Source organism: Ammospiza caudacuta, chromosome 26 (genome assembly GCF_027887145.1).
Source record: "Ammospiza caudacuta isolate bAmmCau1 chromosome 26, bAmmCau1.pri, whole genome shotgun sequence".
Classification (NCBI taxonomy): domain Eukaryota; kingdom Metazoa; phylum Chordata; class Aves; order Passeriformes; family Passerellidae; genus Ammospiza; species Ammospiza caudacuta.
In genome coordinates this window covers 7273380-7289949 of record NC_080618.1, presented here as the reverse complement: position 1 = coordinate 7289949, position 16570 = coordinate 7273380, and the positions used below count along the sequence as shown (strand labels likewise).

The 16570-nt window shown below is 45.1% G+C and overlaps 1 protein-coding gene across 1 annotated transcript; it reads left to right on the top strand.

Annotated features, from left to right (window-relative positions):
- Positions 1 to 9397: 9397 nt before the first annotated feature.
- Positions 9398 to 12690, top strand: GKN2 (gastrokine 2). The gene is made up of 6 exons (XM_058820323.1): positions 9398 to 9426; positions 9957 to 10010; positions 10472 to 10603; positions 11135 to 11245; positions 12012 to 12165; positions 12450 to 12690. Exons 1-6 carry the CDS (start codon positions 9415 to 9417, stop codon positions 12539 to 12541), a joined length of 555 nt encoding a protein of 184 aa, XP_058676306.1. The 5' UTR covers positions 9398 to 9414; the 3' UTR covers positions 12542 to 12690.
- The last annotated feature ends 3880 nt before the right edge of the window (positions 12691 to 16570 follow it).

The following is a 16570-nucleotide window of genomic DNA, read 5'->3' as shown; positions in this document are numbered from 1 at the left end:
ATGTAGGTGGTGACTCCGCTGCACATAGCCGCAATCTCTATTCCATAGGAGTAGAGGTTGTTGACCAGTCCACTGGTGACAAAGGTGATCTCCTTGGTAGGCCTTCCAAGAACACCAATCAGGTTCTAAACATCAAAAACCAGCATTCAGCAAGCTCAGTGTCAGGAGCTGGTTCCTGCTTGAGATATTCCTAGCTCTGGGAGGATGACTTGGGGCTGGTTGATTCCCAACTGCTATTAGGGACAATTTTTAATCCCTTGTGGCTTGTGGGACCACTAGCAAGCCTTGAAGGCAGTAGCAAAAGCACATGGGTTGCCCAGCAAGCTGCAGAGCTCAACGTCCTCAGAGAAAGTGAAGTTGGGTGAGGGAATAATGCAGCCCCTTTCTTCTTTTGGCAAAACATTCCTACAAGAAATTTCCAATCTACATTACTGTTGAGTGAAGGGAAATCCTGCCACTAGACATAACCTGATCCTCTGCAGGAAGAAGAAGCAGAAGGGGAAATGAGCTAATAAACTCCAGGGCCAGGAATGTGCTACTCCTTTAGATTCTTACCCTGCTCTCTGCCGCCAGTCGGGCCAGACTATTAAAACTGGGTATGTCAGTTCTGTTCATGATGGAAATGTAGCAGGTGTTCTGCTGTGTGATTTTGGTTGCAATGACACCCTGTAAAATAAAAGTATTTAGCATTCAGAACTCAGTTTCTCCAACTGTTGAGGTTGCAAAGTTGGGATGGAAGCAGTAACAAATACCAAGAGTTTCTACCCCACGTTGTTTACTTCAGATATCAGAATACAGAAACAAGCCCCATCCCTGGGTCACCTTTTTGACAATCCCACTCCCATCCACTCACCCTGTTGTAGTTCCAGATGGTTTTCCATGATAAAGTTTGGCTCTTTTGCTCGATGATTGCCACCCTTGTTTGACTATTGAGCTTCACGCCTTGTGAGATACCGGTGATAGTGATTTGAGAGTCTCCACCAAAGATGATTTGCTGGTTTCCATTTGTCTTCTGAGACTGGAAAACCAAATGGAGCACTTTTAGATGGTAACATTAGTCAGTGTTGTCTCCCTTGCTTTTAAAAAACCCTTGGTACAATAGGAAAAGTTCTGTGCCCCCCCTCTAAGAGCCAGAAGTGGCCTCAGTATTTTCAAACAGACCCAGAATCAAGGCATTGGCATTGAGCAGTAGCTGTAAGAATACTTTTCAAGGATTCCATGAATCATTGCTGCATCTGACACCTGTGATTTGGTTCCTTTAGAGTTTCATCTGTTTGAGAAGACTTCAATTCTTTTCCTTCAAAGTGTTGGAGAAAGAATCAAGGAGATTTCATGAAGCAGGGAATAGAGGCAAAGTAGCCATGCATGTAGAAATTGTTCATTTGTACTCACGTAATCAGCAAGGGCTGGATTCAGGACGAGTCCTAGAAGGACTGCAGTCCAAATCTGAAATGAAAACCAAATACAAAATGTAACTGCAGCTCTGGCTGACAAATCTGGTTATGGGAGTCCTCCTTCCCTTTTCCTAATCTGATGTTCAAGGGTCCTCCTTGGATCCTTTTTTTGGTTTCAACCTGGGATTGCATCAGTGCCCCCAAAGGGAGGCAGCCTTGCTTTACCCCAGGGGCTGAGCTGCTCCTTCTGGAGGAGCACGATGTCCCCAGAGAAATCCTCAGTGCTTCAGAGAGGCAGGAGCCTTTCTGAGACATAAAGGAATGGGTTTGAATCAAAGTTTCAGTTCATAAGGTAGAAAAGCATGCATACTTACAGTGAGATGCATCCTGACTGCAGAGCTGATGCTCCGGCAGGTAGAAAGAGCAGTGTGAACCCTCCACCTTTTATATGTTTTCAGAAATCATAGTAAAAATGCTGAGTGTGCAATAACATTATTTTGTCATTTGTTTCCTTGTCATTTGTCCCTGAAAATTATTTCCTGGTGTACTTGATAAACATGGGGATTGTACTTTTGAACCTTTTGACCTCCTGAGTCTGATAGTTATCAATAGGAATTCATTTGCAGTGAAAAATTAAATATGTTTCTAGTATTTTTCTAACATGTACTATTTACTTTTGAAATTCACATCAAACTTAAGACCGGAGATATCCTAGGGCTTAAACAAGAACATAAAAAGCTTTGCATTAGACAAAATATGTGAAAGCCTTTTTACCTTCCAAAATATACTGTATGTTATCAGGTCACCATAGCACCCACTAAAATGTGGCACTGAGGGTTGAGGCATCTGTGCCTCTGTGGACTTGTCAAAGCAGCCCTGAGACATTTACACCTTTCCAGCTTTATTGATTTACAGTTGTTGGCAGATTTTTCCTCTTAAGTGCATGAAGTTAAAGCAGTTTTGTGAGCAGCTGCACCTTGCTGGCAGTGTTTTACTCTCCTGGGGACAGTATTGCAGCAGGCATTGTAGGAGGTATAGCACCATTTTCTTCCAGTATTGATGAATAATTACTCAAGGCAGCATGTGAACTCTCCCTGAGAAGTTGTACTGGAAGAGGTTTAAATGCCAAAATTGGGATTTTGCAAGAACATTAGTTTTGCAACTTGTCTTTGGAATTGCTTCTGCTTTTTCAAAGGATTTGTAAAAACACAACACAGACCAGTTGATGATAAATTTTACTGAGACTCAACAGCTTCCATACAGAGCAGAAGAAATATAAATGATTGAAAATATGATCAAGAGAAGATTATCAAGGAGAAAAATCTTTCTAATGGGTACACAGTTCTATGAATTTTCTTCTGCAGACTTTGTCAGGAGTAACCACAGTAATAACAGGCAGCTCATTAATGTTAAATTTCAATCATGAAATATCTCACTCCAAGAAGCTTCATCCTGATGAGAAGTTCGATCCCCTTAAAAAGTTTGATCCTGAAAGAAGAAGAAAAAACCAATTAGATTTGAACTGAGAAAATATGAAGGTAAAAATGTAGCTGAAATGCTTCCAACTAGTTGCCTAAAAATTCCAGATTGATGTCAAGAGCTAGAGCCCAGAACCTTCCTGAGAATGGCTGGGCTCCAGGTCACTCAGGAGAGTGACAGACCTGCATTTCCCGAGCTGTGTGTGCATGGATGTATACAAAGCCACAGCAAACACAGGATCTCAGTCAGTGACATGCTCATGTTTGCTTGAATCTTTTGTACTCCTGTCAACCTGTGCACATTTTGGAGCTCCAGGGCCGTCAGTAGCAGACTCACCAGGAGCTGGGTAAGCGAGGTAGGAGGGGATTCCTCTGCACAGGGCTTGGATGCGTTTCCCATACGGGCTCAAGCTCTGGAGTCTGTTCCTGGAGATAATGAAGCGATTCTCTCTGGTCGGCAGCTGGTAAGGCCCAAGTGCCTGAGCATCAGAGAAACAGCCAGAAAACAGCATTGAGGAGAACCAAAACTGGAGTTCAGAACTGGCAAAGAATATCGAGAGCAGCCTGCCAAGAAGCACCTGGTGGGTGAGAGGCTGGGCATGACCCACCAAGGTGCACCAACAGCCCAGGAACCCCTCAGTGCTTGGCTGACCCCAGCATGGGCAGCAGCTCCAGGGGGATTCTGCCCCTCTGATCAGGTGAGACCCATCTGCAGAGCTGCCCCCAGCCCTGGGGCCCAGGAAGGACCTGGAGCAGCTGGAGAGAGCCCAGAGGAGACACCAGCATGATCAGAGGGATTGAGCAGCTCTCAGGTGAGCAAAGGGTGAGATGATTTGGATTGTTCATGCTAGAGGAGAGAAATTTCAGGTGACCTCATCCTGGCCTTCCAGTACCTGAAGGAGCCAGCAGAAAAGACTGGACGAGACTATTAACAAGGGTCTGGAGTGAAAGGACAAGGAGAAATGGCTTCCCACTGCCAGAGGGCAGGGTTAGATGGGATACTGGGAAGAAATTCTTCCCCATGCGGGTAGGGAGGCCCTGGCACAAGTTGCCCAGAGAAGCTGTGGCTGCCTCCTCCCTGGTAGTATCCAAGACCAGGCTGAACAGTAATTGGTGTTGTTCCTGGGCAATGCAACTTTTGAAGGAACTTTTAGAGCGACTCTGCCCTGCTGAGAATGTTTCTTCAATTCTTGGAGCCTTTTCTCCTGCTCCTGTGTGTAGGAACAAATGCTTTTCACTGACAATCTTTTGCCCCACTTTCAACCACCATCCTACCTTGTCTCCTGGAGGTGGTGTAGGAAAGGGTTTGCCAAGCCAAAACCTCTTGCTGGTTGTAGCAATGATGCAAGTGTTCTTTGAGAAAACCTTGGTTGCAACGTAGCCCTGTTAAACAAAAACCCCTTTTTGTTGCAAACAATATATGGGGAAAGAGAAGTGCGTTGCTAGAGAGAGGTGCTGGTTAGAAGAAAGGCTTCCTACAGTGCAAATAGTCATGGGGAAAGAAAAATATTGGTCCTTTCAATTATATTGTTTAGGCAAATGTGTCATGGAGGCCGACAAGAGACTTTGCTAAAAGGTAAATTGCCTCCTCCAGTAATGCCACGTGTATGGTGTGTTCTGCTGCTGAGGGCAGGTGAAGGAATTTGCTGCTGAAAAGCTAATGCAGCACACAGTGGCCAGCAGAAACAATCCCAAGGCTGAAGGAGCACATTTTCAAGCATGTCATCTAAAATACAATGAAATTTTTTTTATGTTTTGGTGGTTTTTAGAAAGTGTTTGTCTCTCTTGCCATTTTTCTTGTGCCATGGTGGCAGCTACTTACAGTCTCGAAGTCCCAGATGGTTTTCCAGGGCTCAGACCCATCCCTTGGGTTTGTGCTGACCGTGATCCCAGAGTGGATTGAGTTTTCACTGGGCTGCCCATTAAAGTTGTTCTCCATGTTCTGATTTTTGGAAAAGATTAAAGAGGTAAGGATTTAGCTTCCCGGATTCCCAGCAGTGTTTCTCTCTATAAAGCATTAGCTGCAGTAGCTGTGTTTTGGGAAATCACTGCTCTTGGAGATGAGGTTAAAGAGGAGATGATTTCTTGGCTCAGAATGAAGATGGGAAGCCTTTACTTTCTAAGTAATCAAAAGTATTCCTTACTGTTCTTTTCCCCGCGGGATCTTGCTGGCACCAGATTACTTACAGTATTCTACTGTATTTTGTGGTCAGATCAATCATGTTAATATTTATTTCTCTCCACATCATTTATTTCAGTGTTTATGCTTATCTGAGGACAGACTTCCCTGATTCCATGTATGGTAACTTTCTTTCCCCCCTTGATACACCAAGCATGGAAATAATTTCTTAGTTATCGTCGAAAAATTAAAACGCAATTTTCTTCTAAGTATCAGACTTTAAAAAGCAGCTTCACTTCCAGAAACCCATTTCTCAGAGGTAAGAGCTAAAGCCAGTTGTTCTTGTGGCAGTGGTGAGTAGCTGTGTGTAGCTCTATACTTACAAGGTTGGCAAGAGCAGGAGCCAGGAAAACTCCAAGGAGAGAAGCAATCACAACCTGAAATGAACATTTGGAATTCAAAACTTGTCAAGATCATCAAGACGTCAAATTATTTGCTGTCTTAAAATAATTTTGGCTTCCTGTTTACTGTGTGTACAGACTCAGCACTTTCTGCAGTGGGGTGCAATTGAAGAGGATTGAAATATGCAGGAGAATTATTTGTTGATGATTTCACAGAACACATGCATAGAAATGGCTCTTAGCCCCAGCACTGCACCTTGCCCAGGCAAGAAGGGAGTTCTGAAAACTTGCCCAGCCCCAATTCAATAACTTATTGGAAAAAATGTGCTCTCAAATATTTTCTAAGTAGGAGTGAGCTTTTCACCTCGAGCTTTTGATGTCAGACATGGAGCAGATCTGAGAAATGTCCATGTGCACCTGTTGTGAAGAACTGGAATATGGGTGCACATTCCAGCTCTGTGCCTGGAACACAGCAGCAAAGGCACCTGAGCATCTTCACAGTGATCTCATCCTCCAAATAGTGGACTAACAGTCTAAAGGGAGGCACAGGCACTTCTGTTCAGAAAACTGGGACATCAAACATTTGTTACCCCTTTATAAAGCCACAGAGTTTCAACAACCGACAAGCTTGCTGTGCTCGGGTTTGTCCGAACCACTGCTGAAAACTTTTGGAGAAATTTCCTATTTATGATGAAAAATTCTTTTCAGATAACTATTGTGAACAATTATTCTCTTGAAGACAATCCTGTGAGCATTGAATTGGTCCCAGATTTTATCTCCTTCAAAGGAGGATTTTGATGAAAAAGGTCCAAGTCGGACTCAGAGTATTTAAAAGTAATGCTTGGGAATTTTCCCTGCACCAGTTTCAGGCTGCTGTATATACCTCAGTGTCACCATCCTGCACTTGGAGTCTCTCGTGTCACACTCTCAGCAAACAGCTGAGCCCTAACTTTATGTGACTTGCTGAGACTGTTGGTTTGCCTCTGAGTGGTGAAGGAGAGAATCTTGTCCTGTGGACGTGTCACGAGTGTGTGTCGCCCCTGGAACAGAGCACTTCTCTCTTTCATGTTTGAGCATGTGGAGCTCCATCCCTGCCAAATGGAAGATTTCTCCCCTGCAGTCCCCACCCCTTTGGCATTTTCCCTTTGAAAATGCCCTTTGGCATTTTCACTTTGTCAGAAATCACTAAGAGTTCACTCAGTGCCAAGAAAAGCTCAAAACTATTTAAAAGCTGCCCAGACTTAAGAGTTTTATGAGAAAGTGATAGGTATACTTACAGGGAACTCCATTTGGATGGTAGGCCCAGCCAGCTCTGCTGCTAATTGATGTGTACTCTTACTTTTTATACATAATATCCCAAAGTTAAATCTGAAAATGGGTTTGCCTTATTGGCAGGTGCCCTGTGTTCACAGAAGCATGACGAGTTTCCTGGGGAAGTGCTCTGATAAGAGGAGGCTTTGATACCTGGCTGATTGAATTGGTGGCATACAGGGAGGTGAGAGAAAAGTGTTCATGGTAAGCTCAGTGTATTGAGCAGCCACTTGTAAATGGAAAAAGAAATTATAAGCAGGAGCAGAGCAGAGATTCCCAGTAAACTTGCAGTGATGCTTTGTGCCAGTGTGTCAAAGGACTCAGCCTGAAGTTGTGCCTCTGACTAAAAGCACCATTCAAAGCAAGGGGTGGTGATCTTGCTGTGTTAAAAATATTAAGTCTCTGTTTGTCAGATGTGGCCATGAGTCTTCACAGAGCCCCTTCAGGAGAGTAGCATCTGATTATGGACTAAGGGCTGATTTGAGAAAGGAACCATAAATTTGAGGTGGCAAGGTTCACCGAGGGATCCTGAGCCACAGCTTTGTAAGATAAGCTTCACTCTGCCTGAGGACTGGCCAGGGTGAAGTTAGAGGGGTTCAAACCCTTCTTAGACAGCTCCTTCCTTCAGCTACCTCATATTGGAGGGTGCCTCTAGGACTGTGGTGCTTGGGTTTAGACACATACCTGCTGATTTCAGGGGTGTTCCTGGGAGATGTGTGATGAACTGTGGACAAAAGGTCTCCAAAAAGCAAGGCTTGCCTGTTGGAATTATATTAAAGGCTTTGCCTGAGACAACCAGCTTGGGCTGTGTCACAATCACATTAATTAGGCAAATGCTTTTCAGAAATTAACCTTTAGTTTTTGTCCTTGTCTGATAGGATCAGCAGAGTTCAGTCAGTGCAATGCAAGGTGCAGATCATGGCTATTGTTGTAGTTTTCCTGCAGTAAACAACTGCTGCTCTCTCCTGCTGCTCTGCCCTTACCTGTGCCTCAGCACTTGGATGCTGAGGGAAACAGGAGCTGCTGCTTCTCAAGTGTTCTTCAAACAAAATTGCTACATGAAGGCATAAGCACTGAGGAAAAGGTAAATTACCCTTTTATTTTAAACTTGTGGTGCCTGAACCCTGTTAGAGTCCTGCTGTGAAATACTTGACTGTTGAAATCTATTCTGAGTATTTCTGACATACCTGAAATCTTAAGATAAAGAATCTTTTGAGAAGAAGGGACAGAGCCAGCTTTAAAGAGAAGTGCAACATCAGCCTAATTAGTCTAACTGGGTTTAGCAGAATTTTATATCTGTTTATGTGTTTTCTGATATATTGCTTAGCAGCACAGCATTGTTACACTTGAGATAACATTTTCTCATGTGGACTTAGGTGGCATAAAGCAAATGTGTACAATTTCCTTTTTTTCTTTTTCCATTGAGGCCTGTTTGCTGAGAGATATTTCTGTACAATCTCCTTCTCCTTTTTTTTCTGATAAGAGAAATTACAGAAATGTGTTTGCTGTTAGTTTGAGTTCTTGTTTTATTGGGAGGGAACCAGCCTTGATTATGACCTTCCAGCAGCAAGCAGAGTGTGATTCATCCAGGTGCCAGCCCTGGCTGGTGCAGGATAGCAGATGAGGAGGAGTCCAGGCAAGGTCAGAGTCCCCTGGGAGCACCAGAGAACATTCTCAGGGCGACATCCTGGCCGTTGGCATTCTCACAAAACACAGAAATCAGTGGGGATTCTGAGGGGGAATCCCCGTCCTGCCTTCTGTTTGTGACCTTGTGCACAGCACAGAGCCTCTGGGCTTTGGTGTCACTGCCTGGCGAGCTGGGCAGGCCAGAGGTGCCCCAGGCTGTCCTGTGAAGCACAGCTCCTGTTCCCAGCTCTGTCACTATTTCAGTCCATGTTCCTCTGGATTTTGGTGTCACTGCCTGGCGAGCTGGGCAGGCCAGAGGTGCCCCAGGCTGTCCTGTGAAGCACAGCTCCTGTTCCCAGCTCTGTCAGTATTTCAGTCCATGTGCTCTGCCCATGGGGAAACTGCTCAGAAATGAGCAGCACCTCCTGCCAGGAGTCCCTGCACACAGAATGGAATGGAATCATAGAGTCCCACAAAGGTTTGAGTTGGAAGGGCATTAAAGATCCTCCAGTTCCAGCCCCTGCCATGGACAGGGGTGCCACTCACTGTCAGGTGGCTCAGGGCTCCATCCAATATTTTCAGTGACAGAAATGGCTGAAGAATTGCTCTGTTTGTTGGCTGACATTGAAGCCACCATGGCACAGGTGTTTCTTCCCAGCCTTTCTCTGCAGACTATCAAACAGGCTGTTAGGGACTGTGTTTCAGAAGACAAAATGCAGTTTGTGTGAATATATAAATAGCAGTGTTATTCCCGATGACATTTAATTCTAGACAATATCCTGTTAAATATTTAAAAAAATAGAACCAGCAATACTAAAGTTTAAACCAGTGAATAATGGCCATTTGCAGAGTGATTGATTTACTGAGACTTACTGAGTGCTTTAAATATATCTGGGTCAGGTTATCTGTGCCAACCCAAAATTCAGATAGGAGGCTTACGACATGTAGATATGGACTTGTTCGAGTCATGAAGGAAAGTTCTGTCAAGTGTTTCCCACACCTCCTGCAAGATATAAAAGTTGAAGGTCTCTGGGATTTCCTTGCCTTCTTACCTTCTGCGCCTCTTGCTCTCATTTGAAAGAAAAATGAAGAGATTTGTGAGTATATACATTTCTGTTGGACTTTTAATATTTAATAATGTAAGTTCCTCATTTTTAAAAACAAAAGGATAGAGAAGATGCTCAAGTAAGTGGTACAATACAGTGGCACAATAATATGATCTTGGGTAGAAAGAGGAGAACTTGCGTTTCTTGGGTCAGCAAAGTCAGTGGAAGCCTCACTTGAGCAAAGAATGCAGAATTTGGTACAGTTCAGAAAGGGAGTTTGGTTATGATTAAATGATTGCAGTTATAGAGGCAAATCAAGAGGTAACATGGCATCAAGGAGGGACTTGTGAAAATTGCAGAAACGCCATGGTTAAGTTATTCTGCTTTTTCAGCTACAGGCAAAGGAGAGCCTGATAGCAAATACTTGACAATGAGGAACTGCAGTTGTTTTCAGCTAATATACATGCTAAGTGGGGGATTTTTCAAACTGATGCTCAGCTCCTTCCCTCAGTTCATGGACTGGGTGTTTTTATGGCACTGCCTGGTGTTTCTGACAGTGAGAATTCTGCTTCCTTTTACAGGCTGCAGCCCTCATTTGCCTGGGAGTCTTTTGGGCTCAGACTTCTGCATTGAACGTGAGTAGAGGGACGAGCCTTGTCCTGCACATGGGTATTTAAAGTGTGTTGGATCCCTGGGCAGGGGGAATAGAACAGGAAGAAAACCACAGTAAAAACTAAAACCAACAAGTTGTTTATTGTCAAGTGTAGAGAAAAGGAGCTTTTGCCAGAGGTTCTGTACAGGTGCAAAGTAACGAGTCAGGGGGACAGAGCCCCCTTAGCTCAGTCAAACATTTGGAGACTGGAGCAGTCCCTGCCAGTCCCTGCTGCCCAGAATGACTGGGATGTCCCATGCAGGTTTTCCCCAGCCTGCAGAAGGGCCTGTTTTATAACTCACCTCCATCTCAAGAGCCTCCTCAGACTGCTCCAGGGTTCTTAAGGGAATTGGTATTTACATGAGCATAAAGCATTGGGGGTTGTTGTGCCTGCTAAAGATGGAAGCCAGGTGATGAACACTGATTCTGTGCTTTTTACCAAAGACCTTTGTGCTGCACGATCCCATCAGCAACTATGTCACTGGCACCATGACCATCCACAGCGAGGAGCAAATCGTCGATGTCCACGTGCGCTCCGGCGTCTACTCCTCTGACACCATCTTTGACTACACACATGTGAGTAAATCCAGGGATCCATTTTTGACTACACACATGTGAGTAAATCCAGGGATCCACCCCAAATTAACCCCTGAGGATGTTTTTAAAATCAGAAATTATTTTAGAGTATTCTCACCACATCTCGTCCCTGAACACTGTTTCTTTGAGGACTCCCAGCACCTTTCCTCCTCCCTTCTTCCTCCCTTCTTCACCTGTACAATGGGGCAGTTTAGAAGACTTGTAATGAGACTTGTGGTGGCAGTTCCTGGAAGTGAAGAAGGTCCCTGGGCTGGAGGTGGGGATGGACTGCCAGCACTCATGGGCAGCAGGAATCTGTCAGAAATGATGCTTCCAGTCTCAGGGACAAGCACCAGGACAGGCTGGCTCCATTCCCCAAAGGAGAGAAAGGAACTGCAGTCATCCCACAGCAGAACCTCTGCAGCCACTAGCTGTTCCTTCCAGGTTGCCCCAAAGAGTAGAGAGCACCAGCTAATGTCAGCATTATTTAAATAATTTCTGATGATTTAACCTCCACTCTTTCCATCCCAGGGGTACATTGCCACCAGGTTGTTCTCACGAAATGCCTGCTTTATCATGAAAATAAAGAAGGAAATCATCCCAGACCTGCAGGAGATTGGACGTCTGGCTTTTGAGAGAGAGGTGACTGTGGGGAACCCTCTGCTGGCAAGGGAGGGATGGGAGCAGTGTGCTGTGAGAGGGACCCTCCACTCGGCCCCCAAGGCAGCTCAGGAATGACTTGTGCTGTCCTAGCAAGGATGCAGCTGCTCTGACAAGACACAGCTTGAAGGGAATATCATGCAGAGCATTCTTTTAAGATAAGGAAACATCATGGCTCCCCTGCAGTTTTACAGAGGGTTGTTCAGGTGTCTCAAGCTGTACAATCCCCTGTTCTTGGCACTGATGTCATTTGGCCATTTCCAAGTGATCACAAGATAAGTTCAGGCAAACTTTCCCTTTATTCATTGTCCTGCTGATAATTTGACCTTGACATTGCTTGAAATTTATTTCTTTTCAGAACAGAAAGTAGAGATCAAATTACTTTGATCAGATTTTGACTTCCTTATTCAGGCTGAGGTTTCAGAAGGAGACTGGAAGTATTGCCTGGAGGTGAACTGGAGTTCTGGCCCAGTAGCAGATTTACAGCAAAACCTGGTGCCAATAATGTAACTTATTATGGCAGCAATAGAGCTCAGGCTTGCTGTGTTGGCACAATTAATATCCAGTGAATTTTGTTACTGAATAGATTGAAATTATTTTTTAATTTAAAAGCATGAAGCTCCTTTATCTAATGTTCTTTTGTGAGGCACAGGAAGGTAATTTTGGGTTTGGGAGCCTTCGCAAAGGGCGTGCCAGTAGAGAGAAGCTAAAGCTACACTTCTGATGGTGTTTAACCTTTTCTTCTCAGACCATGAGGGATGTATACTCTCCCAATAATGTGTGGGCCCTGTTCCAAGCTGGCAACTCCAGGCTGGGGCATCTTAAAGACTGGGTTCTCTACGGGAAGCACATTGAGAATCTCTGCACAGGGCTGCCTCTCTACGAGCTGGTGGCCACCGAACGTAAGTCACAGGCCAGGGCATTGTGGCACTTCCTCCCCCTTGAACCCAAATCCTCCTGCTACCCTGGAGCTGTGCAGGCATTTCTCCCCCTTGAGCTGCACCACAAATGTTCTGCATGGTTCTGAGACAAACAGAAGCCTTGAATGGGGCCATAGTTGGGGGTTGAGATTTGTGTGTTTGAGACTTTTCCTAGCTGGATACAGGGATCCCATCGGGTAAGGAGATACTGAGATATATACTGATATAAATACTGATACCATCTTCCTTTTCTTGTGATTTTTTAGCACTAACAAATGACGATGGCTGTGCCAGTGCTGGCATTCCAAGCATTTTGGGACTTAAAATCTGTGAAGAACTCATTGCAAATGAATATTGACATTTCTGTTGCAAGGAAATGCCTTTTTGCATGTTTTAGTGATGGTAACCATGTTCTCCAGCTGGAACAGAACTTGGGTATGAGGCTCAACCTGCCTATGCAAAGCTTTGATGCATAACAAGCCTATGACATACAAATAAATAGAAAGCTTTAATAAATAAATAGAATGCTTTGTCTGTTTCTTCTACCCAACATCAGAACACAATGGCAGTGGGCCTTGTGAGTTGCCCTGCAGAAAAGACAAATTTCCCCAAATTTCCCCCTTGGTCCATTCCTGTGCTGGGGCTGCAGCATGGCCCAGACATTGGTTTGTGCTTCATAAAGAGAAGAAACAGAACCAGATTAGATTTTTCCAGTGGAGAACTTCACTTTGGCATCAGCATCCAGGTGTTGGCTCACCTTGTGTAGCGTGGCTGGGGGAGGGAGCAAGGAGCTGAGTGAAGGTAAAGGGGGGGAGCAGATCCACACGTTTGCAGAGCAGCTTGAATGCTGCAGGGCCAGTGGGAATTTGCAGCACTTTGAGTGAGTGCAGAGATTTTCCAGCCTGGCCAGAGGACACTGCCCCAGCCCTAAGAGATTTGTGCTTGCAATAAAGTTTTCCTTTCACACAATGGCATAAAGAGCTGGGACCACTTGGTGAGTGTCCCAGGTGTGCTTTGTGCCAGGAGCTGATGGAAATCCAGGATGGGGCCACCTGCCTGCTCTGGGGCAGATCCCAGAGGATGGCTGAGCTCTCTCAGCCTTCCCTCCAGGCTCTGGAAGGGCTGTGTATGTTTAGGGGATGAACACTGAATGTTTACTGTTTATGGGAGCCTTGAGTGGCTGCCAGAGGGCAAGAACTGGCCCCAGGTCTGCAGTTGGTAATTTTCAAATCACACTCCTGGTCAAACCATTGGCTATTTAATAAAAGAGCATTTCATCACATGGTGAAGCTTTTCTTTTAGATTAATTGTATTCATGACAGGCTGCAGGTTCTTGTGGTCCAAAAAAATGTTTCTAGAGGGTCAAACTTTGTTAATTAAATCCAGGAATAGTTGGATTTGTGGACCCTGCAACCAGCCTCAATACCTCATTATCTGCACCTCTCGGGGTGCAGCCCCCAACAAGAGAGGAGGAAGCACAGGAAGACCCATAAACGACACATCCCATGTGGTCATGCTCTGATTCCCACAGTTTTCCAGAGAAAAACTCTGGAAAAGTTTTCCCTCTGCTCCCAAATTGCTGCTCTGAATTCACAGCCCTTGAGCCTCCCTGTTGGTATCACCCACAACCACAAAGATCATGCTAGAAAGGGCTGCAGAGGAAAATAAATTTATTCTCTATTTAAAATAACTAATCACAGGGCAAACAGGAATGTACAGCCAGCTCTGAACAAACCAGAGAAAAGGACTTAGGCAGGAGAAAGAAGTTTGATATTCTATTTATCGATACTGTATTTGCCCTTGCTATTTCCTGCCATTTCATTCTTTGTTGACTAGGCCACAGTTTACAATATGCTTTATGGACCTGTCTGGGATTATAATAAATCTGTTTTTCTTATCTTGCAGGTGCTTGATATTAAAACTGGACTACAGGGAAAGCCCAAAGAGGTAAAAATTGGAGCACAGCCCGACCCTCTGGCGGTCCCCTCCTGTCAGGAGCTGTGCAGAGCCACAGGGTCACCCCTGATCCCCCTTTTCTCCCTCTGAGCCCCTTCCCAGCTCCCTCAGCCCCTCCTGGGGCTCCAGACCCTTCCCAGCTCCATTCCAGTCTCCAGACATACTCCATCCTCTCAATGCCCTTCTTGCCATGAGGGCCCAAAAGCTTATTAATATAATTAATATATTAACATATTAAACTTTTAATTCTATCAATCAGTTAACCCAGAGATGCTCTGTGTGATGTGAAACCCCTGCTGGCCTGGAGCCCATCAGGTATCAGAATCTTTGGGGGTCCCTTGCTGGTAGAGGATCTTTGTGCTTTGTGATCCATTGGGATTCTTCTGGCACTGTGAGGTTTTCCAGGGAAATGGGTGGAAAATTCCCAGTGGTTTCCATGGGAGGCACCCAGAGCCCAGCAGCCAATCCCAGGATCAATGGTGGAGTTGTGTTCTCAGGGCACAAAGTTGTGTTCCCAGGGCACAAAGCCCACGGCTCGTCCCGATAACCACCCAAGGTCAAGGTGCAGCAGGACGAGGTGGAGCTCCTTGGCACTGAGCTGGCACAAACTGAGCTCCTGGAGAGCAGCAGAGCCCCAGGAATCTGCACAGGAGAGAGACAGGGCACAAACTGAGCACCTGGAGAGCAGCAGAGCCCTGGGAATCTGCACAGGACAGGGACAGGGCACAAACTGAGCCCCTGGAGAGCAGCAGAGCCCTGGGAATCTGCACAGGAGAGGGACAGGGCACAAACTGAGCTCCTGGAGAGCAGCAGAGCCCTGGGAATCTGCACAGGACAGGGACAGGGCACAAACTGAGCACCTGGAGAGCAGCAGAGCCCTGGGAATCTGCACAGGACAGGGACAGGGCACAAACTGAGCACCTGGAGAGCAGCAGAGCCCTGGGAATCTGCACAGGACAGGGGCAGGGCTGCCCTGCTGCCTCTGGAACCCAGAGCTGCCACCAAAATGAAAAGGGAGCCAGTGCACGAGCTTAGAGCCAAAAACACATTGGCTGGAAGAGCCTGGAGAGGGAGAAGGTGTCAGGATGAGATTCAGGATCTTGAAAGCTCCTGATGCTCCCAAGAGCTCCTCTCCACCAAATAGCACCTTCTGGTTATTATCTAACTTCATCTATCCCATTATCACATTATCTAACTTGCCAGCCAGGCATGTTCTGTGAAAAGCAGGGAATTGATTTGGTGTGGAATATTCTGAGCTGGAAGGGACACACTGGGAGCTCAGTGGGAGGGTCTGGCTGTGCCTCAATGAGAATCTGTGAATGTCCTGGCCCACGAGCCAGGGCAGATCTCCAAGGAATACACCCCAGCCCTGGTGCAATTATTCCTTTCCACTGGAGAGAGATTCCCATTGTCCACTAGATGGCAAATGGTAACAGCAACCTCGGCCCTCGGGACCGTGAGATGGGCTACAAACAGCGACTGCAGGCTCAAAAATAAAATAGATTCAATCCTCTCACCCTGTTCCCCAGGAAGTAAAATCTGAGTGGGGATACAAAGCATTAGAATTCATTCTTCCAGGTTTTCAATCCTGTGGGATGTTTATTTTCACTTGTAATTACGCCCCAATTGGTGACTAACTGATTTTTTGATTTCTTAATGATTTTAATATTTCTTTCTTACATATTTAGATATATTTATGAAAATATAAAAATAAAAATAAAATATAATATAAAATATAAATATTATATTTAGAATTCATATAATACTATTTGTTATATTATTAACAATTAATAATATTAATAATATTATAAGCTACATTTTTAGTATATAAATATATTTCTATTTATATACTTTTCTATATTCTATTATATAATGAGACACTGCCTTTGCATGGCCACATCCTCTGCTGGGTTTGTGTCTCTCTCACTCCTGCCATTCCTTTTCTCTGCCCTTTTTTGCAGCTGACCACGAGGCAATTCCCACTTTATTTAATTTTCTGAGGGTGTGTGCCAGGAGAGGATGGTGATTCAGACCTACTCAAGGTTGCTCCAGCCGTTTTTTGTTGGGTAGAAAACCAAATGTAGCATAAAGTCAATCCTTTTGCAGCAGTGCTGAAAGAGGAGAAAACATCTTTTAAAAATCAGTTTGGAATTGCTGGGATTGGAGCTGATGTGGGCACCAGGCTGCTGTGACAGCTCCTGACAAACCAAGCCACGGATCCACGAAATTCCCAATTTTGTAGAGACATTGAGGAGCTGCTGCCCCTGGACCCTCGTTTGCTTTGCCTCTTGTGAGCTGTTTTTTAACAGGTGCCAAGGAAAAAAAAAGCCATTTGGGTGTGCTGGTGAAATTCAGAGAGGAATCAGGTCTTCAGTTTGATTTTCCAGGTGAGGAGCCTTCAGCAGCTGCCCTGTGAGCTCTGTGCCCTGAC